At 53.1% G+C, this 21625-nt stretch overlaps 2 protein-coding genes across 4 annotated transcripts in view; one reads left to right on the plus strand and one right to left on the minus strand.

Moving 5' to 3' along the window:
• Positions 1-5632: 5632 nt before the first annotated feature.
• Positions 5633-13288, minus strand: slx1b (structure-specific endonuclease subunit SLX1B). Its single transcript, XM_085974227.1, has 4 exons — positions 12990-13288; positions 10610-10788; positions 8534-8585; positions 5633-6013 (listed from the first exon to the last, which is right to left on the minus strand). Exons 2-4 carry the CDS (start codon positions 10780-10782, stop codon positions 5633-5635), a joined length of 606 nt encoding a protein of 201 aa, XP_085830353.1. The 5' UTR covers positions 10783-10788; positions 12990-13288.
• Positions 13289-13449: 161 nt separating this feature from the next.
• LOC147094587 (bolA-like protein 2) overlaps positions 13450-21625 on the plus strand; it is a 32991-nt gene continuing 24815 nt past the window's right edge. Inside the window, exons 1-3 of one of the 3 annotated variants that reach the window (XM_085974418.1) lie at positions 13452-13587; positions 14920-14990; positions 16966-17033. In XM_085974418.1, coding sequence (XP_085830544.1) covers positions 16968-17033 — 66 coding nt within the window. In that variant the 5' untranslated portion in view covers positions 13452-13587; positions 14920-14990; positions 16966-16967. Of the gene's footprint in view, positions 13588-14919; positions 14991-16965; positions 17034-21625 lie in introns of all 3 variants that reach the window. The other 2 variants (XM_085974420.1, XM_085974419.1) reach the window with 2 other exon arrangements.

Here is a 21625-nt window from a genome sequence, read left to right on the forward strand (position 1 = left end):
CCGTCCCCCAAACCCATCCCCCCAAACCCAACCCCGTCCCCCAAATCCAACCCCGTCCCCCAAACCCAACCCCGTCCCCCAAACCCAACCCCGTCCCCCAAAACCCAACCCCGTCCCCCAAACCCAACCCCCTCCCCCAAACCCAACCCCGTCCCCCAAACCCAACCCCCTCCCCCCAAACCCAACCCCGTCCCCCAAACCCAACCCCCTCCCCCAAACCCAACCCCGTCCCCCAAACCCAACCCCGTCCCCCAAACCCAACCCCGTCCCCCAAACCCAACCCCCCAAACCCAACCCCGTCCCCCAAACCCAACCCCGTCCCCCAAACCCAAACCCCGTCCCCCAAACACAACCCCTCCCCCAAACCCAACCCCGTCCCCCAAACCCAACCCCGTTCCCCAAACCCAACCCCCTCCCCCAAACCCCAACCCCGTCCCCCAAACCCAACCCCCCGTCCCCCAAACCCAACCCCGTCCCCCAAACCCAACCCCCTCCCCCCAAACCCAACCCCGTCCCCCAAACCCAACCCCCTCCCCCAAACCCAACCCCGTCACCCGAACCCAACCCCCTCCCCCCAAACCCAACCCCCTCCCCCAAACCCAACCCCGTCCCCCAAACCCAACCCCGTCCCCCAAACCCAACCCCCCAAACCCAACCCCGTCCCCCAAACCCAACCCCCGTCCCCCAAACCCAACCCCGTCCCCCAAACCCAACCCCGTCCCCCAAACCCAACCCCGTCCCCCAAACCCAACCCCGACCCCCCAAACCCAACCCCGACCCCCCAAACCCAACCCGTCCCCCAAACCCAACCCCCCAAACCCAACCCCGTCCCCCAAACCCAACCCCCCAAAACCCAACCCCGTCCCCCAAACCCAACCCCGTCCCCCAAACCCAACCCCGTCCCCCAAACCCAACCCCCTCCCCCAAACCCAACCCCCGCCCCCCAAACCCAACCCCGTCCCCCAAACCCAACCCCGTCCCCCAAACCCAACCCCGTCCCCCAAACCCAACCCCGTCCCCCAAACCCAACCCCGTCCCCCAAACCCAACCCCGTCCCCCAAACCCAACCCCCCAAACCCAACCCCGTCCCCCAAACCCAACCCCCTCCCCCAAACCCAACCCCGTCCCCCAAACCCAACCCCGTCCCCCAAACCCAACCCCGTCCCCCAAACCCAACCCCCCAAACCCAACCCCGTCCCCCAACCCCGTCCCCCAAACCCAACCCCGTCCCCCAATCCCAACCCCCTCCCCCAAACCCAACCCCCTCCCCCAAACCCAACCCCCTCCCCCAAACCCAACCCCCTCCCCCAAACCCAACCCCCTCCCCCAAACCCCGTCCCCCAAACCCCGTCCCCCAAACCCGACCCCGTCCCCCAAACCCGACCCCGTCCCCCAAACCCGACCCCGTCCCCCAAACCCGACCCCGTCCCCCAAACCCGACCCCGTCCCCCAAACCCGACCCCGTCCCCCAAACCCGACCCCGTCCCCCAAACCCGACCCCGTCCCCCAAACCCGACCCCGTCCCCCAAACCCGACCCCGTCCCCCAAACCCGACCCCGTCCCCCAAACCCTACCCCGTCCCCCAAACCCAACCCCGTCCCCCAAACCCAACCCCGTCCCCCAAACCCAACCCCGTCCCCCAAACCCAACCCCGTCCCCCAAACCCAAACCCAACCCCCCAAACCCAACCCCGTCCCCCAAACCCAACCCCGTCCCCCAAACCCAACCCCGCCCCCCAAACCCAACCCCGTCCCCCAAACCCAACCCCCTCCCCCAAACCCAACCCCCCAAACCCAACCCCTTCCCCCAAACCCGACCCCCTCCCCCAAACCCAACCCCCCAAACCCAACCCCGTCCCCCAAACCCGACCCCGTCCCCCAAACCCGACCCCGTCCCCCAAACCCGACCCCCTCCCCCAAACCCAACCCCGTCCCCCAAACCCAACCCCGTCCCCCAAACCCAACCCCGTCCCCCAAACCCAACCCCCTCCCCCAAACCCAACCCCCCAAACCCAACCCCCTCCCCCAAACCCAACCCCCTCCCCCAAACCCAACCCCCTCCCCAAACCCAACCCCCTCCCCCAAACCCAACCCCCTCCCCCAAACCCAACCCCCTCCCCCAAACCCAACCCCATCCCCCAAACCCAACCCCGTCCCCCAAACCCAACCCCGTCCCCCAAACCCAACCCCGTCCCCCAAACCCAACCCCGTCCCCCAAACCCAACCCCGTCCCCCAAACCCGACCCCGTCCCCCAAACCCGACCCCGTCCCCCAAACCCGACCCCGTCCCCCAAACCCGACCCCGTCCCCCAAACCCGACCCCGTCCCCCAAACCCAACCCCCCAAACCCAACCCCGTCCTCCAAACCCAACCCCGTCCCCCAAACCCAACCCCACCCCCCAAACCCAACCCCGTCCCCCAAACCCAACCCCGTCCCCCAAACCCGACCCCGCCCCCCAAACCCAACGCCGTCCCCCAAACCCAACCCCGTCCCCCAAACCCATCCCCCCAAACCCAACCCCGTCCCCCAAATCCAACCCCGTCCCCCAAACCCAACCCCGTCCCCCAAACCCAACCCCGTCCCCCAAACCCAACCCCGTCCCCCAAACCCAACCCCGTCCCCCAAACCCAACCCCCTCCCCCAAACCCAACCCCGTCCCCCAAACCCAACCCCCTCCCCCCAAACCCAACCCCGTCCCCCAAACCCAACCCCCTCCCCCAAACCCAACCCCGTCCCCCAAACCCAACCCCGTCCCCCAAACCCAACCCCGTCCCCCAAACCCAACCCCCCAAACCCAACCCCGTCCCCCAAACCCAACCCCGTCCCCCAAACCCAACCCCGTCCCCCAAACACAACCCCTCCCCCAAACCCAACCCCGTCCCCCAAACCCAACCCCGTTCCCCAAACCCAACCCCCTCCCCCAAACCCAACCCCGTCCCCCAAACCCAACCCCGTCCCCCAAACCCAACCCCGTCCCCCAAACCCAACCCCGTCCCCCAAACCCAACCCCCTCCCCCCAAACCCAACCCCGTCCCCCAAACCCAACCCCCTCCCCCAAACCCAACCCCGTCACCCGAACCCAACCCCCTCCCCCCAAACCCAACCCCCTCCCCCAAACCCAACCCCGTCCCCCAAACCCAACCCCGTCCCCCAAACCCAACCCCCCAAACCCAACCCCGTCCCCCAAACCCAAACCCAACCCCCCAAACCCAACCCCCTCCCCCAAACCCAACCCCCTCCCCCAAACCCAACCCCGTCCCCCAAACCCAACCCCCTCCCCCAAACCCAACCCCCTCCCCCAAACCCAACCCCGTCCCCCAAACCCAACCCCGTCCCCCAAACCCAACCCCGTCCCCCAAACCCAACCCCGTCCCCCAAACCCAACCCCGTCCCCCAAACCCAACCCCGTCCCCCAAACCCAACCCCGTCCCCCAAACCCAACCCCGTCCCCCAAACCCAACCCCGTCCCCCAAACCCAACCCCGTCCCCCAAACCCAACCCCGTCCCCCAAACCCAACCCCGTCCCCCAAACCCAACCCCGTCCCCCAAACCCAACCCCGTCCCCCAAACCCAACCCCGTCCCCCAAACCCAACCCCCCAAACCCAACCCCCTCCCCCAAACCCAACCCCGTCCCCCAAACCCAACCCCGTCCCCCAAACCCAACCCCGTCCCCAAACCCAACCCCGTCCCCCAAACCCAACCCCGTCCCCCAAACCCAACCCCGTCCCCCAAACCCAACCCCGTCCCCCAAACCCAACCCCGTCCCCCAAACCCAACCCCCCAAACCCAACCCCGTCCCCCAAACCCGACCCCCTCCCCCAAACCCAACCCCCTCCCCCAAACCCAACCCCGTCCCCCAAACCCAACCCCGTCCCCCAAACCCAACCCGTCCCCCAAACCCAACCCCGTCCCCCTAACCCAACCCCGTCCCCCAAACCCAACCCCGTCCCCCAAACCCAACCCCCTCCCCCCAAACCCAACCCCATCCCCCAAACCCAACCCCGTCCCCCAAACCCAACCCCCCAAACCCAACCCCCTCCCCCAAACCCAAACCCCGTCCCCCAAACCCAACCCCGTCCCCCAAACCCAACCCCGTCCCCCAAACCCAACCCCGTCCCCCAAACCCAACCCCGTCCCCCAAACCCAACCCCCCAAACCCAACCCCCTCCCCCAAACCCAACCCCCTCCCCCAAACCCAAACCCAACCCCCCAAACCCAGCCTGAATCCTCTGGTCTTTCAGTACATTAACCAAAGCTGTGAGGAGGGCTGTCGCACTAGACACCACATTCAAATGATGTTTAGCCTCACATATTAGGAAATATATAAAACGAACATGTAGCATTTAGGTAGCTGCGAAGCATGATGGGATACTTGACCATCATATTAACCCTTTCTAACTAAGTACTGTAGAAATAGCGGCCCACAGCATGTTTACTAGACTCTTGGTTTCCGTCTTTGTTGTTATCAGGGTTACAGAAGCAGTGTTTAATGGAAGCTCAACGTAAACTCGAGGAACAGCACCTCATCTTCCGATTAGGCACTCTGCAGCCTTCCGGACTCAATATCGAGTTCAACAATTTCAGATCATAACCTCGGCCCCTATTACACATTTTTACTTGTAATTTTTCCACTCCTTCCCCCCCTCACCTTTCCTTTTGTTTCTCTCTCACACCTGGCAGCTATCTCTTGCCCTGCCAGTACACTTTACAACTAATCTCAGCCTATTACCATCTCGTCTAGCTCTTTTGTTTCCTTCACTTCTTTTGTCCGATCGCAGCCCTGCCTTCGATCTAATTTCTTTTCTTTCCAGTTTTGAAGAAGGGTTCGACCCGAAACGTCAACTCAAATTTCTCTCCACGGATGTTGCCTGACCTGCTGAGTTTTTCCAGCATTTTCTGTTGTTATTTCGGATTTCCAACATCTGCAGTATTTTGCTATCGTACTAGTGTTTAATGCAGCTGGCTTTCTGAGAGATAAGGGGAACTGAACTTCATAGGGAGTCGGCCATTTCTATCTCTGCCTTAAACACCTTATCTTCCTTTGTAATGTCTGCTCGCAACCAAAAGCAGACATTGTTTATCATCTCAAGAATTAAGCGACCTTGCTCACAGAAGCTAGAAACTAGGTGTTATGCTGTATGTCAGAACGCTTCAGGGCGGCTCCCGACATTGAGTGACTAATCACGCCAACCAATAAGAGAGTAACGGTAGTGACATTGTCTGTAGGTGTATGCCCACTTTTGTAACCGATGGGCGTTGCTTATTGAAAGGTATATTAATACTTGTATGCTGTATTTCCTTAAGAGAGCTAGGTGCGAGTCTGAGCAGGCTCCCTCCTCTCCCTTGCGCGCAAGGCCCTCCGGCCGTTTTCCAATAAACTTTAACTTTGTCAGCAGTTCCGTCTCTCCGTCTGGTTTTACTCCCAAATCCGAATCTAACACAACCCCGTCCCCCAACCCAACCCGACTCCGCCCCCCCTCAACCCCGCTCCCACTGCAAATCACCAGCCCACCAACTGACCTCCCCCGGTGTGGCACTGACCCCCGCACACGCCCACCCATGTGTTGGGGGAGGTGGGCTACACTTGGCTTCAGCAACCCCCCCCCGCGCCACACCCAGCCCACCCTGGGTTTAGATAGAAACGAGCCCCCGGAGAGAGAGACTCTTACCGTGAACTGCCCGGCGCAGATGTCGCAACGGGCACCGGGCTCCGGCGGCTGGCTGGCCGCGCCCCTCGCTGCCGCCGCCGCCGCCGCCCCCCCCCTTGCCCCTGGCCCGCACCTGCCCGTAGGCCAGGGGCACGTGAGGAGGGGGGGCCCGCCCCGGCGGGCAGTCCCGCCGGTACTCCTGCCTCAGCCAGCGCAGGGTGAGGGGCAGCCGGCACCAGCGCGGGCAACGCAGCAGCTCCCACAGCACCCGCAGGTGGTAGTCGAAGCTGGGCTCCGTCCTCGCCTTGTTGCCCACGTGCGTCAAGCGACGGCAGCCTCGAGGGTGCTGCCAGCCCCACTCGAACTGGAAGAGAGAGAGAGAGCAGAGGTTAACATTCATTCGTTAACAGTCAACGGAATAAACGGGTCATACTAGTGGGGTACCGCAGGGATTGGTGCTAGGACCCCAGCTAGCTATTCACAATATATATTAATGATCTAGACGAGGGAACTAGATGTAATATCTCCAAGTTTGCAGATGACACAAAGCTGGGTGGGCGTGTGTGCTGTGAGGAGGGTGCCGAGAAACTCCAGTATGATTTGGACAGGTTGGGCGATTGGGCAGATGCATGGCAGATGCAGTATAATGTGGATAACTGCGAGGTTATCCACTTTGGTGGCAAAAACAGGAAGTCAGATTATTATCTGAACGGCAATAGATTGGGAAAAGGGGAAGTGCAACGAGACCTGGGTGTCCTTGTGCACCAGTCGCTGAAGGTGAGCATGCAGGTGCAGCAGGCGGTTAAGAAGGCAAATGGTATGTTGGCCTTCATAGCGAGAGGGTTCGAGTACAGGAACAAGGATGTCTTGCTGCAGTTGTACAGGGCCTTGGTGAGACCACATCCTGAGTATTGTGTGCAGGTTTGGTCGCCTTATCTGAGGAAGGATGTTCTTGCCCTGGAGGGAGTGCAGCGAAGATTCACCAGACTGATACCTGGGATGGCAGGAATGACATATGAGGAGAGATTGGGTCGATTGGGCTTATACTCGCTGGAGTTTAGAAGAATGAGAGGGGATCTCATTGAAACTTATAAAATTCTAACAGGACTAGACAGACTAGATGCAGGAAGGATGTTCCCGATGGCGGGGGAGTCCAGAACCAGGGGTCACAGTCTAAGGATAAGGGGTAAGCCATTTAGGACAGAGATGAGGAGGAATTTCTTCACCCAGAGAGTGGTGAACCTGTGGAATTCTCTGCCACAGAAGGCAGTGGAGGCCAATTCATTAAATATATTCAAGAAAGAGTTAGATATATTTCTTAAGGCTAAAGGGATCAAGGGGTATGGGGAGAAGGCAGGGACAGGGTACTGAATTTGGATGATCAGCCATGATCGCATTGAATGGCGGCGCAGGCTCAAGGGGCCGAATGGCCTACTCCTGCTCCTATCTTCTATGGCTGAACCAAGGTTCATGCGATCGATTCCTGGGATGAGAGAACTGTCCTATGAGGAGAGATTGTGTAGAATGGGCCGATACTCTCTGGAGTTCAGAAGAATGAGAGGCGATCTCACTGAAACGTATAAGATTCTGTGGGCGATTTGCAGGGGGAACCAGTGGATGTGGTGTATTTGGATTTTCAGAAGGCATTCGATAAGGTGCCACACAAGAGGTTATTAAACAACATTAGGGCTCATGGGATTGGGGGTAATATACTAGCATGGATTGAGGATTGGTTCATGGACAGAAAACAGAGAGTAGGAATATTTTTGGGTTGGCAGGCTGTAACTAGTGGGGTACCGCAAGGATCAGTGCTTGGGCCTCAGCTATTCACAATCTACATCAATGATTTGGATGAGGGGACCAAATGTAATATATCCAAGTTCGCTGATGATACAAAGCTGGGTGGGAATGTAAGTTGTGAGGAGGATGCAAAGAGGCTTCAAGGGAATATAGACAGGCTAAGTGAGTGGGCAAGAACATGGCAAATGGAATATAATGTGGAGAAATGTGAAGTTATCCACTTCGGTCCGAAAAATAGAAAAGCAGAGTATTTTTTAAATGGTGAGAGATTGGGAAATGTTGGTGTTCAGAGGGACCTGGGTGTCCTTGTACATGAATCACTGAAAGTTAACATGCAGGTACAGCAAGCAATTAGGAAAGCAAATGGTATGTTGGCCTTTATTACAAGAGGATTTGAGTATAAGAGTAAAGACGTCTTACTGCAATTATATAGGGCCCTGGTGAGACCACACCTGGAGTATTGTGTACAGTTTTGGTCTCCTTACCTAAGGAAGGATATACTTGCTATAGAGGGAGTGCAACGAAGGTTCACCAGACTGGTTCCTGGGATGGGGGGGTTGTCCTGTGAGGAGAGATTGAGTAGACTAGGCCTATATTCTCTAGAGTTTAGAAGAATGAGAGGTGATCTCATTGAAACATACAACATTCTTACAGGGCTTGACAGGGTAGATGCAGGGAGGGTGTTTCCCCCTGGCTGGGGAGTCTAGAACCAGGGGGTCACAGTCTCAGAATAAGGGGTCGGCCATTTAGGACTGAGATGAGGAGAAACTTCTTCACTCAGAGGGCGGTGAATCTTTGGAATTCTCTGCCCCAGAGGGCTGTGGAGGCTCAGTCGTTGAGTATATTCAAGATTGAGAACGATAGATTTTTGGACTCTAGGGGAATCTAGGGATATGGGGATCGGGCGTTGAGGTCGAAGATCAGCCATGATCTCACTGAATGGCGGAGCAGGCTCGAGGGGGCCGTATGGCCGACTCCTGCTCCTATTTCTTATCTTCTTATGTCAAAGTTCACTGGGGAATGGGGCGAGGGTAACGTGTCAATCAGGGAGGGGTGGGCTGGTGTTGGGGGGTTCCACACTTACCTTTAAAGCAGCAATGTCCGAGGGGAACCCGTGAACTATTAAAACCATATCCCTAAAAACGGAGACAGAAAGAGATTTAAAAAACACTCCCGGGTACCTGTTATTCTATAAATAAACCCCCCGAACCCCACGATTAGATTCCAGCCTGTAACTCACTCCCGGGTATCTGTTATTCTATAAATAAACCCCCCGAACCCCACGATTAGATTCCAGCCTGTAACTCACTCCCGGGCACCTGTTATTCTATAAATAAACCCCCGAACACCTCGATTAGATTCCAGCCTGTAACTCACTCCCGGGCACCTGTTATTCTATAAATAAACCCCCCGAACCCCACGATTAGATTCCAGCCTGTAACTCACTCCCAGGTATCTCTTATTCTATATATAAACCCCCTGAACCCCTCGATTAGATTCCAGCCTGTAACTCACTCCCGGGTATCTGTTATTCTATAAATAAACCCCCCGAACCCCACGATTAGATTCCAGCCTGTAACTCACTCCCGGGTACCTGTTATTCTATAAATAAACCCCCCGAACCCCACGATTAGATTCCAGCCTGTAACTCACTCCCGGGTATCTGTTATTCTATAAATAAACCCCCCGAACCCCTCGATTAGATTCCAGCCTGTAACTCAATCCCGGGTATCTGTTATTCTATATATAAACCCCCCGAACCCCTCGATTAGATTCCAGACTGTAACTCACTCCCGGGTATCTGTGATTCTATATATAAACCCCCCGAACCACTCGATTAGATTCCAGCCTGTAACTCACTCCCGGGTATCTGTTATTCTATATATAAACCCCCCGAACCCCTCGATTAGATTCCAGCCTGTAACTCACTCCCGGGTATCGGTTATTCCATATATAAACCCCCCGAACCCCTCGATCAGATTCCAGCCTGTAACTCACTCCCGGGTATCTGTTATTCTATATATAAACCCCCCGAACACCTCGATTAGATTCCAGCCTGTAACTCACTCCCGGGTATCTGTTATTCTATATATAAACCCCCCGAACCCCTCGATTAGATTCCAGCCAGTAACTCACTCCCGGGTATCAGTTATTCTATATATAAACACCCCGGACCCCTCGATTAGATTCCAGCCTGTAACTCACTCCTGGATATGTTATTCTATATATAAACACCCTGAACCCCTCGATTAGATTTCAGCCTGTAACTCACTCCTGGGTATCCGTTATTCTATATATAAACACCTCGAACCCCTCGATTAGATTCCAGCCTGTAACTCACTCCTGGGTATCCGTTATTCTATATATAAACACCCCGAACCCCACGATTAGATTCCAGCCTGTAACTCACTCCCGGGTATCTGTTATTCTATATATAAACCCCCTGAACCCCTCGATTAGATTCCAGCCTGTAACTCACTCCCGGGTATCTGTTATTCTATATATAAACCCCCCGAACCCCGCGATTAGATTCCAGCCTGTAACTCACTCCTGGGTATCCGTTATTCTATATATAAACACCCCGAACCCCACGATTAGATTCCAGCCTGTAACTCACTCCCGGGTATCTGTTATTAGATGAGCACTTGAAACGCCATAGCATACAAGGCTACGGACCAAGTGCTGGAAAATGGGATTAGAATAGACAGGGCTCGATGGCCGGCGCGGACACGATGGGCCGAAGGGCCTCTTTCTGTGCTGTCTAACTGTGATTCTATGACATTCCATGATTTTGTCCTCCACACTATTACTGCAAATTTGGTTTGTAGTTTAAGGTCCCCCATGATTACTGTTACGTGCGTCTCTAATTTCCTGATTTATACTCAGCCCTACATTATAACTACTGTTTGGGGGCCTATAAACAACTCCCACCCCATGTTTTCTGCCCCTTGCTGTTTCTTAGCTCCACCCAAACCGATTCTACTTCTTGATTTTCGGAGCGAAGATCCTTTCTCTCTACTGTCTTTACCCCATCCTTTATTACCAGGGCTACCCCTCCTCCTTTTCCATTTTGCCCATCTCTCCTAAAAGTTAAGTATCCGGGAATATTTCGTTCCCAACCTTGGGCACCTTGCAACCACTCCCTCCCTCTGCCCATTACCAGGGACCCCGCCCGCTGGTGCGCCAGGCTCCGCCCTTGTGTTTGCCGGCGTTGTGTTGCGTGATCCTCCTCTCTGGGTTGACAGTGTATCCGATGTAGATCCTGCCCTTGTACTTGGGGTTGGTGCAGTACAGCATGTAGACGCCATGGAAACTTTCCACCTCAATCACCATGTTTACCTGCGGGACAGTAAGAAGGGACTCACTCACACGGCCACTGATACCTGGATAAACCTCTTCGGGCAGGACACCAGGGGAAGGGCCGAGGCCCCACGGTGCAGGACACCAGGGGAAGGGCGGAGGCCCCACGGTACAGAGACACCAGGGGAAGGGCGGAGGCCCCACGGTACAGAGACACCAGGGGAAGGGCCGAGGCCCCACGGTGCAGGGACACCAGGGGAAGGGCCGAGGCCCCACGGTGCAGGACACCAGGAGAAGGGCCGAGGCCCCATGGTGCAGGGACACCAGGCGAAGGGCCGAGGCCCCACGGTGCAGGACACCAGGGGAAGGGCCGAGGCCCCACGGTGCAGGACCCCAGGGGAAGGGCCGAGGCCCCACGGTGCAGGGACACCAGGAGAAGGGCCGAGGCCCCACCGTGCAGGGACACCGGGGGAAGGGCCGAGGCCCCACAGTGCAGGGACACCAGGGGAAGGGCCGAGGCCCCACGGTGCAGGACACCAGGGGAAGGGCCGAGGCTCCAAGGCGCCAGGGGGAGAGGGCCGAGGCCCCCACGGCGCAGGACTGACCCTGCACCAGACCTTCTCTCCCTGTTACCCTTCGACAGCCCCTCGCCCCCCGCACCCGAGTGCCCGTGCTTCGCGCATGAGCTCAAGAGATGTGTTGGGATGGGCGGGGGGGGTCTTTCGTGCTATTCCACTGCATGAGGCATCACTGACGAGCCCACTCGGACATCTGCCACCCGCAAATGCATATTTAAGCATGAGGAGGTGGTTAGGAGCGCAGGACCTTTACCGATTTCCCCCCTCCACCCACCCCCAAACCCCCCGCTGCAGTCTTTAGCCCAGGGATGGGGCAGAGTTCCCTTGCCCTGGCCAACTTAGAGGAAGCGGTTGAATTAAGCACCAATTCTTGTAAAAACTTAGTGACAGAAGACCAGGGACGGATGTAAGATTGGGGGGTGGGGGGTGAGGGGGGGACAAGGGGTGGAAGAGGATTCATGTCCTGGCAACTTCCCCTTTAAGAACCTCAAATTGTAAGATTGGACAGATTGTAAAATTGGTGATTGGGCAGAAGCATGGCAGATGCAGTATAATGTGGATAAATGCGAGGTTATCCACTTTGGTGGCAAAAACAGGAAGGCAGATTATTATCTGAACGGCAATAGATTGGGAGAAGGGGAAGTGCAACGAGACCTGGGTGTCCTTGTGCACCAGTCACTGAAGGTAAGCATGCAGGTGCAGCAGGCGGTTAAGAAGGCAAATGGTATGTTGACCTTCATAGTGAGAGGTTTTGAGTACAGGAACAAGGATGTCTTGCTGCAGTTGTACAGGGCCTTGGTGAGACCACACCTTGAGTATTGTGTGCAGTTCTGGTCGCCTTATCTGAGGAAGGATGTTCTTGCCATGGAGGGAGTGCAGCGAAGATTCACCAGACTGATACCTGGGATGGCAGGAATGGCGTATGAGGAGAGATTGGGTTTATACTCGCTGGAGTTTAGAAGAATGAGAGGGGATCTCATTGAAACTTATAAAATTCTGACAGGACTGGACAGACTAGATGCAGGAAGGATGTTCCCGATGGCGGGGAAGTCCAGAACCAGGGATCACTGTCTAAGGATAAGGGGTAAGCCATTTAGGACTGAGATGAGGAGGAATTACTTCACCCAGAGAGTGGTGAACTTGTGGAATTCTCTACCACCAGAAGGCAGTAGAGGCCAATTCATTAAATATATTCAAGAAGGAGTTGGATATATTTCTTAAGGCTAAAGGGATCAAGGGATATGGGGAGAAGGCAGGTACTGAGTTTGGATGATCAGCCATGATCGAATTGAATGGCGGAGCAGGCTCGAGGGACGAATGGCCTACTCCTGCTCCTATCTTCTATGTTTCCCCCTCCACCCACCCCAAACCCCCCCCGCTGCAGTCTTTAGCATAGGGATGGGGCAGAGTTCCCTTGCCCCGGCCAACTTAGAGGAAGCGGCTGAATTAAGCACCGATTCTTGGAAAAACTTAGCGACAGAAGACCAGGGAAGGATGTAAGATTGTTGCGGGGAGGGGGGGGATTGGAAGAGGAAGCATGTCCTTGCAACTTCCCCATTAAGAACCTCAAATTGCAAATAGGATAACACCCCCTTCGCCCCATCCTTTCAATGCAAATTCTGAATTTTGCAAAGTAAGAAATGCAGAAAATAACACCCTTACCCGCTGCTGTTGCAAAATTACAAGCAAGATTTTGATTGCAACGCGAGTTTGTGTCTAAAATGGCAGGCGAGGAGTCTGCAATGGTTGTGGTGGCCGGTCCCTTTAAGGGGCCTGGCTGGGCCCAGCTTCTGCACTGCAGCCCCCAGCGGTGCTTGTGAGAAATAATCACTTTTATCGCCGCGGAAACTGAGTGAGATAAAAAAAAAAAAAATAAAAGTCGCGTTTGCCCTGTGGAGCGAGGAAGGAGCCGGTTTTGACCGCCCAAGCCTCCCGTTTAAGGTCGGCTTCCCCTCAGGCGCTGCTCCGGACCACCCCGGCCATGGGGTCTTGGCGGCAGCATTCCCCCTGCGCCCGCCCCCCCCCCCCGCGCCCTGCGATTGGTCGCTGGCTCCGGCCGCCGCGCTGCCATTGGCTGAGCTGTGCTGTCAATCAGCCTGCGGGGCGGTGAGGCCGGTGCGACGCGGCAAGAAGGCCCCCCCCCCCCGCCTCGCCCCTGTTTGTGCCCCGCAGCAAAAAGGCACTTTTGGACAAATCTTCAAATCTGCACCTTGATTCCTCCCAGCAGACCAGAACAGCCCCCAGCATCAATTATTGCAAGGTTATTGGAATTTTTTCAGGATGTAACTGGTAAAATAGATAAGGCAGAATCAGTGGATGTGGTGTATTTTGGACTTTCAGAAGGCTTTCGATAAGGTCCCACATAAGAGATTAGCGTGTAAAGTTAAAGCACATGGGATTGGGGGTAAGGTACCGACTTGGATAGAGAACGGGTTGGCAGACAGAAAGCAAAGAGTTGGAATAAACGGCTCTTTTTCCGAGTAGCAGGCAGTGACTAGTGGAGTACCGCAGGGATCGGTGCTAGGACCACAGCTATTCACAATGTATATTAATGATCTAGACGAGGGAACTAGATGTAATACAGAAACATAGAAGATAGGAGCAGGAGTAGGCCATTCGGGCCCCCGAGCCCGCTCCGCCATTCAATGAGATCATAGCTGATCATCCAAACTAAGTACCCTGTCCCTGCCTTCTCCCCATATCCCTTGATCCCTTTAGCCTTAAGAAATATATCCAACTCCTTCTTGAATATATTTAATGAATTGGCGTCTATTGCCTTTGGTAGAGAATTCCACAGGTTCACCACTCTCTGGGTGAAGAAATTCCTCCTCATCTCTGTCCTAAATGGCTTACCCCTTATCCTTAGACTGTGACCCCTGGTTCTGGACTCCCTGACCATCGGGAACATCTTTCCAGCATCTAGTCTGTCTGGTCCTGTTAGAATTTTATAAGTTTTGATGAGATCCCCTCTCATTCTTCTAAACTCCAGCGAGTACAAGCCCAATCGACCCAATCTCTCCTCGTACGTCAAGTTTGCAGACCACACCAAGCCGGGTGGGCGTGTGTGCTGTGAGGAAGATGCCGAGAAACTCCAGCATGATTTGGACAGGTTGGGTGATTGGGCAGATGCAGTATAATGTGGATAAATGCGAGGTTATCCACTTTGGTGGCAAAAACAGGAAGGCAGATGATTATTAATCTATATCCTAGGGTACTTAAGGAAGTGGCCCTAGAAATAGTAGATGCATTGCTGCTCATCTTCCAGAATTCGATAGACTCTGGAGCAGTACCCATGGATTGGAGGGTAGCTAATGTTACCCCACTGTTCAAAAAAGGTGGTAGAGAGAAAACGGGGAATTACAGACCGGTAAGCCTGACGTCGGTAGTGGGGAAAATGCTAGAGTCCATTATAAAAGATGTAATGGCCCAGAAATTTGGGTCCTAACGCGTGAGTAAGCACAGAGTACTCCTGCGTGGACCCGATGGAAGTGCCGGTTTCTTGCATGCACTACGCATGCGCGGGAATTCAGCGGTCGAACGCGTGCGCGCGGGAGTCTGTGCGTGCGCGTTGAACTTCCTTTTTTTTTTACAGGTTTTTCCGTGTGTGAAGGCCTCTACATTTTACACATTTAAAAATCAGGCGTACGGACTTCATTTTAAAAGGTAAGTGGTCAATTAATTAAAATTAGAATTTTTTTTCCACAGGTTTATTATTTTTAAATACTTTAAAGTAATGTAAGTGTATTTTTAGCCCCGTTTTTTCATAATATTGTTTAAAATAGTTATTTAATGTTATTTATAGTTTATTTAAAAAGTGAGATTTTTTAAAATATTTATTTGAAGGGTAAGTACTGTTTTGGGGGCCGGAGTTTTCATTAGTTTGACAGTTCTTTCTGTCAATCTCATGAATGGGCTTTTCCCTCCTCCGATTGGTTGCCCGTGGCTCACGTGATCCCAGCGGACGCATCGCACTAAGTACGCCGCTGGATCACGCAAGCACAGCGCGCCGGGAGCTGGACCGGGCCACAGAGAGGAAATCCACACAGGCCCAGGCCTCAACTGCCGGCGCGCTAGCTAAGTGTAGGTCGGGGGCTTGCACCCGCGGGAAGCCCCCGACACGAATTTCTGGGCCAATAGCAGAGCACTTGGAAAACAGTGACCGGATCGGACAAAGTCAACATGGATTTACAAAGGGTAGATCGTGCTTGACTAATTACTGGAATTTTTTGAGGATGTAACTGGTAAAATAGATAAGGGAGAACCAGTGGATGTGGTGTATTTGGACTTTCAGAAGGCTTTCGATAAGGTCCCACATAAGAGATTAGTGTGTAAAGTTAAAGCACATGGGATTGAGGGCAAGGTACTGACTTGGATAGAGAACTGGTTCGCAGACAGAAAGCAAAGAGTTGGAATAAACGGGTCTTTTTCCGAGTGGCAGGCAGTGACGAGTGGGGTACCGCAGGGATCGGTCCTAGGACCCTAGCTATTCACAATATATATTAATGATCTAGACGAGGGAACTAGATGTAAATATCTCCAAGTTTGCAGACGACAAAAAGCTGGGTGGGCGTGTGTGCTGTGAGGAGGATGCCGAGAAACTCCAGGATGATTTGGACAGGTTGGGTGATTGGGCAGATGCATGGCAGATGCAGTATAATGTGGATAAATGCGAGGTTATCCACTTTGGTGGCAAAAACAGGAAGGCAGATTATTATCTGCACGGCAATAGATTGGGAGAAGGGGAAGTGCAACGAGTCCTGGGTGTCCTTGTGCACCAGTCGCTGAAGGTAAGCATGCAGATGCAGCAGGCGGTTAAGAAGGCAAATGGTATGTTGGCCTTCGTACTGAGAGGGTTCGAGTACGAGAACAAGGATGTCTTGCTGCAGTTGTACAGGGCCTTGGTGAGACCACACCTTGAGTACTGTGTGCAGTTTTGGTCGCCTTATCTGAGGAAGGATGTTCTTGCCATGGAGGGAGTGCAGCGAAGATTCACCAGACTGATACCTGGGATGGCAGGAATGACGTATGAGGAGAGATTGGGTCGATTGGGCTTATACTCGCTGGAGTTTAGAAGAATGAGAGGGGATCTCATTGAAACTTATAAAATTCTAACAGGACTTGACAGACTAGATGCAGGAAGGATGTTCCCAATGGTCGGGGAGTCCAGAACCAGGGATCACAGTCTAAGGATAAGGGGTAAGCCATTTAGGACAGAGATGAGGAGGAATTTCTTCACCCAGAGAGTGGTGAACCTGTGGAATTCTCTACCACAGAAGGCAGTGGAGGCCAATTCATTAAATATAATCAAGAAGGAGTTGGATATATTTCTTAAGGCTAAAGGGATCAAGGGATATGGGGAGAAGGCAGGGACCGGGTACTGAATTTGGATGATCAGCCATGATCTCATTAAATGGCGGAGCAGGCTCGAGGGGCCGAATGGCCTACTCCTGCTCCTATCTTCTATGTTTCTATGTACTGAGGCACGTGTGCTGCATTTTGATGTTTTTACTTTTAATGCCAATGAGGCTTAGTTTTTTTTGTTGTTGAAACTTGCGTCACAATTCAACATAAGTCCACATTCCTTCCCCCCCAAAGAAAATGGTTGCTAACTTCACGCTTGCTCCTCTTTTCTCCGCAGGAATGGCCACGCTGACAGCCGCCTCGCTCAAAGACAAGCTGATGAAGGAGCTGGAGGCAGTCCACGTGGTGAGGACTGGCCCGCCGCGCGGTTTCGAACCCAGGAACGCAGGAGGAGGCCGTTCGGCCGCTCCACTCCCCCCTCCCCTTGAGCCCGCAGATCCTGCTGTGTCATAGAAACGTAGAAGATAGGAGCAGCAGTAGGCCATTCGGCCCCTCGAGCCTGCTCCGCCATTCAATGAGATCATGGCTGATTATCCAAATTCAGTCCCCTGTCCCTGCCTTCTCCCCATATCCCTTGATCCCTTTAGCCTTAAGAAATATATCTAACTCCTTCTTGAATATATTTAATGAATTGGCCTCTACTGCCTTCTGTGGTAGAGAATTCCACAGGTTCACCACTCTCTGGGTGAAGAAATTCCTCCTCATCTCAGTCCTAAATGGCTTACCCCTTATCCTTAGACTGTGACCCCTGGTTCTGGACTCCCTGACCATTGGGAACATCCTTCCTGCATCTAGTCTGTCCAGTCCTGTTAAAATTTTATAAGTTTCAATGGGATCCCCTCTCATTCTTCTAAACTCCATCGAGTGTAAGCCCAATTGACCCAATCTCTCCTCATACGTCATTCCTGCCATCCCAGGTATCAGTCTGGTGAATCTTCGCTGCACTCCCTCCATGGCAAGAACATCCTTCCTCAGATAAGGCGACCAATACAGCACACAATACTCAAGGTGTGGTCTCACCAAGGCCTTGTACAACTGCAGCAAGACATCCTTGCTCCTGTACTCAAACCCTCTCGCTACGAAAGCCAACATACCATTTGCCTTCTTAACCGCCTGCTGCACCTGCATGCTCACCTTCAGCGAGTGGTGCACAAGGAGAGGTCTTGGTCGATCTGCGACCGAGTGGAGCAGGAGGAGGCCGTTCAGCCGCTCCCCCCCGCCTCCCCCCCCCCCCTTGAGCCCGCAGATCCAACGAGAGGTCGTCCCAACTCCATCTAACCCACCCTCTGGCCCCCATCTCCCTTAACTCCTTTGGTTCACAAAAAAAAATCTATCAATCGCCGATTTAAAATTAACAATTGACCCCCAGCATCGATTGCCGTTTGCAGAAGAGAGTTCCAAACTTCTCCCACCCTTTGTGTGTAGAAGTGTTTCCTAACTTCTCTCCTGAAAGGTCTGGCTCTAATTTTTAGACTCTGCCCCCTCGTCCTAGACTCCCCAACCAGCGGAAATAGTGTCTCTCTCTCTACCCTATCAGTTCCCCTTAATATCTTGAAAACTTCGATCAGATCAACCCCTTAACCTTCTAGATTCCAGGGAATACAACCCTAGTTTGTGAAATCTCTCCTCGTAACTTAACCCTTGGAGTCCGGGTCTCATTCTGGTAAACCTACGCTGCACTCCCTCCAAGGCCAATATACCCTTCCTAAGGTGTGCTGCCCAGAACTGCTCCCAGTGCTCCAGGTGTGGTCTAACCAGGGTTTTCTATCGCTGCAGCATAACTTCTACCCTCTAGTCCTCTAGCTATAAAGGCCAGCATTCCATTGGCCTTTTTGATTACTTTCTGTACCTGTTCATGACATTTTAATGATCGATGTACCTGGAACCCCCAAGTCTCTGGACCTCCACTGTTTATAACCTTTCACCATTTAGAAAGTACCCTGTTCTATCCTTTTCAGGCCCAAAGTGGATGACCTCAAATTTGCTTACCATGATATCCATTTGCCACAGTTTTGCCCATTCACTTAATCTCTCGATATCCCCTTTGTAATTTTATGCTTCCATCTACAATGCCGCCTATCTTTGTGCCATCGCAAATCTAGATTTATGACTTTCTATGCCATTATCTCAGTTGTTAATAAATACCGTGAATAGTTGAGGCCCCAGCACAGATCCCCGCGGGACGCCACTAGTCACATCCTAGCCAGTTTGATCGCTGCTCACGACGTGGTCTCCTCTACACTGGGGAGACCAAACGCAGATTGGTTGGCCGCTTTGCGGAACACCTCCCTTCAGTCCGTAAGGGGGGACCCCGAGCTCCCGGTGGCCTGTCCCTTTAATTCACCGCCCCATTCCCACTTGGACCTCACTGTCCTCGGCCTCTTGCACTGTTCCACAGAAGCTCAGCATAAGAAACATAGAAACATAGAAGATAGGAGCAGGAGTAGGCCATTCGGCCCCTCGAGCCTGCTCCGCCATTCAATGAGATCATGGCTGATCATCCAAATTCAGTACCCTGTCCCTGCTTTCTCCCCATATCCCTTGATCCCTTTAGCCTTAAGAAATATATCCAACTCCTTCTTGAATATACTTAATGAATTGGCCTAAGCTTGAGGAACAGCACCACAGGAAGGCAGATTATTATCTGAATGGCAATAGATTGGGAGAAGGGGAAGTGCAACGAGACCTGGGTGTCCTTGTGCACCAGTCGCTGAAGGTAAGCATGCAGGTGCAGCAGGCGGTTAAGAAGGCAAATGGTATGTTGGCCTTCATAGCGAGAGGATTCGAGTACAGGAGCAAGGATGTCTTGCTGCAGTTGTACAGGGCCTTGGTGAGACCACACCTTGAGTATTGTGTGCAGTTTTGGTCGCCTTATCTGAGGAAGGATGTTCTTGCCATGGAGGGAGTGCAGCGAAGATTCACCAGACTGAAACCTGGGATGGCAGGAACGACGTATGAGGAGAGATTGGGTCGATTGGGCTTATACTCGCTGGAGTTTAGAAGAATGAGAGGGGATCGCATTGAAACTTATAAAATTCTAACAGGACTAGACAGACTAGATGCAGGAAGGATGTTCCCGATGGTCGGGGAGTCCAGAACCAGGGGTCACAGTCTAAGGATAAGGGGTAAGCCATTTAGGACTGAGATGAGGAGGAATTTCTTCACCCAGAGAGTGGTGAACCTGTGGAATTCTCTACCACAGAAGGTAGTTGAGGCCAATTCATTAAATATATTCAAGAAGGTGTTGGATATATTTCTTAAGGCTAAAGGGATCAAGGGATATGGGGAGAAGGCAGGGACAGGGTACTGAATTTGGATGATCAGCCATGATCTCATTGAATGGCGGAGCGGGCTCGAGGGGCCGAATGGCCGACTCCTGCTCCTATCTTCTATGTTTCTACATTTCATCTTTCGATTAGGCACTCTACAGCCCTCTGGACTCAACATAGAGTTCAACAATTTCAGATGATAACCTCGGCCCCTATCACATTTTTTTTTTAATGCACACTTTTGTCTGGGCTTGTTTCTTCCCTCCCACAGGGCGGCTGTCCGTCATTCGGCCAGGGCCATTCACACTTCATCTAGAGCCATCCTTCGTTCCTTGAATATCTCTTAATGGCGCAGAAATTCAGGTCGGGGGCTTCCTGCGGGTGCAAGCCCCCCCGACCTGCGCTTACCTAGCGCGCCGACCGTTGAGCTGTGGGCCCGTGTGGGATTCCGATCCTGGGCCTCCTCCAGCTGCCGGCGCACAGTGCTTGTGTATCCCGGGGGCGCAGTTAGCTCGAAGCGTCCCCTGGGATCACGTGGGCCATGGAGAGCCAATGGTAGCAGGGAATGCTTCATTCATAAGTTTGACAGGAAGAGCTGTCAAACCTATAAATAATATAAGCCCCAAAACATCACTAAAACTTCAAATAAATTTAAAAAAAAAATAACTATAAATTACATGAAATAACTATTTTAAACAATAATTTACATTTTTGAAAAAATTAATTACATTTTCTAACAGGGCTAAAAATAAACTTACCTTTCTTTAAAGTATTTAAAAATAATAAAGCTATGGGAAAAAATGTTTTAATTTTAATTAATTCACCACTTACCTTGTTAAAAGCAGGCCCTGCGCCTGCTTTTTAAAAGTGTAACTGCTGGAGACTTACCCTCCCGGAGAAACCTGCAAAAAAAAACGTAAGTTCGATGCGCATGCGCCGCCTCTCCGGCGCACGCGCTCCACCTCTCAACCCCTTCTTTCAGGGGAACGGAAGTTCCGGTTTTCCGCGCATGCGCAGTGCATGCACGAAACCGGCACTTCCATTGGGCCTACGGGTGAGTACCCTGCGCGTGCTCACCCGTGGAGACCCGAATTTCTGGGCCAATGTCTCTTCGTCTCTCCTGCTTTCTATCCTATCTCTGACCTTCCCTTTTGTTCTTTCAGCCCCTCCCCCTTTTCCCAGCCCCCACTTGCTTTAAAATCTATCCCTTTTTCTGCTTTTTTTTTTTCCAGTTCTGACGAAGGGTCTTCGACCTGAAACGTTAACTCCATTTCTCTCTCTCCACGGATGCTGCCTGGCCTGCTGAGTTTTTCCAACGTTTTCTGTTATTGGCAATTTGAGATCCTACCCATTGACGTAATAAAACTCACTACACACTTGGCTTGAGTATAAAGCAAGGCTTTAATCAACTTGTTTCAGAACATGGAGGTCTAGCTGTACTTCACTAGTTCCCTTTCTTACAAAATGTCCCTGGACAAGCTGCGCCCGAGTATTTATACTCCTTGGACGGCGCCACCAGCTGGCCGTCCAGTGTTATTTCACAGGTAGTTTCTCGATGATGAGATTTATGACACCCATTATCCCTACTCTCTGTCTCCTGCTGCTCATGACCTCTCCGCGCTCATCTTGTCCACGAGAACCACTTCCTGCTCCCTCGACCCTATTCCC

Source organism: Somniosus microcephalus, unplaced genomic scaffold (assembly GCF_052327205.1).
Source record: "Somniosus microcephalus isolate GS21.2 unplaced genomic scaffold, FLI_Smic_1.0 unresolved_chr1, whole genome shotgun sequence".
NCBI classification, from domain to species: domain Eukaryota; kingdom Metazoa; phylum Chordata; class Chondrichthyes; order Squaliformes; family Somniosidae; genus Somniosus; species Somniosus microcephalus.

What these genes read in the sequence shown, in the direction of transcription:
- slx1b (XM_085974227.1), bottom strand. Translation starts at nt 10,782, where the DNA reads ATGGTGATTGAGGTGGAAAGTTTCCATGGCGTCTACATGCTGTACTGC. An exon ending in ACCAGCGGGCGGGGTCCCTG is followed by an intron (nt 8,586 to 10,609) that starts GTAATGGGCAGA and finishes CTCCGTTTTTAG; the next exon opens with GGATATGGTTTTAATAGTTC. An exon ending in CGGACATTGCTGCTTTAAAG is followed by an intron (nt 6,014 to 8,533) that starts GTAAGTGTGGAA and finishes TCTCTCTTCCAG; the next exon opens with TTCGAGTGGGGCTGGCAGCA.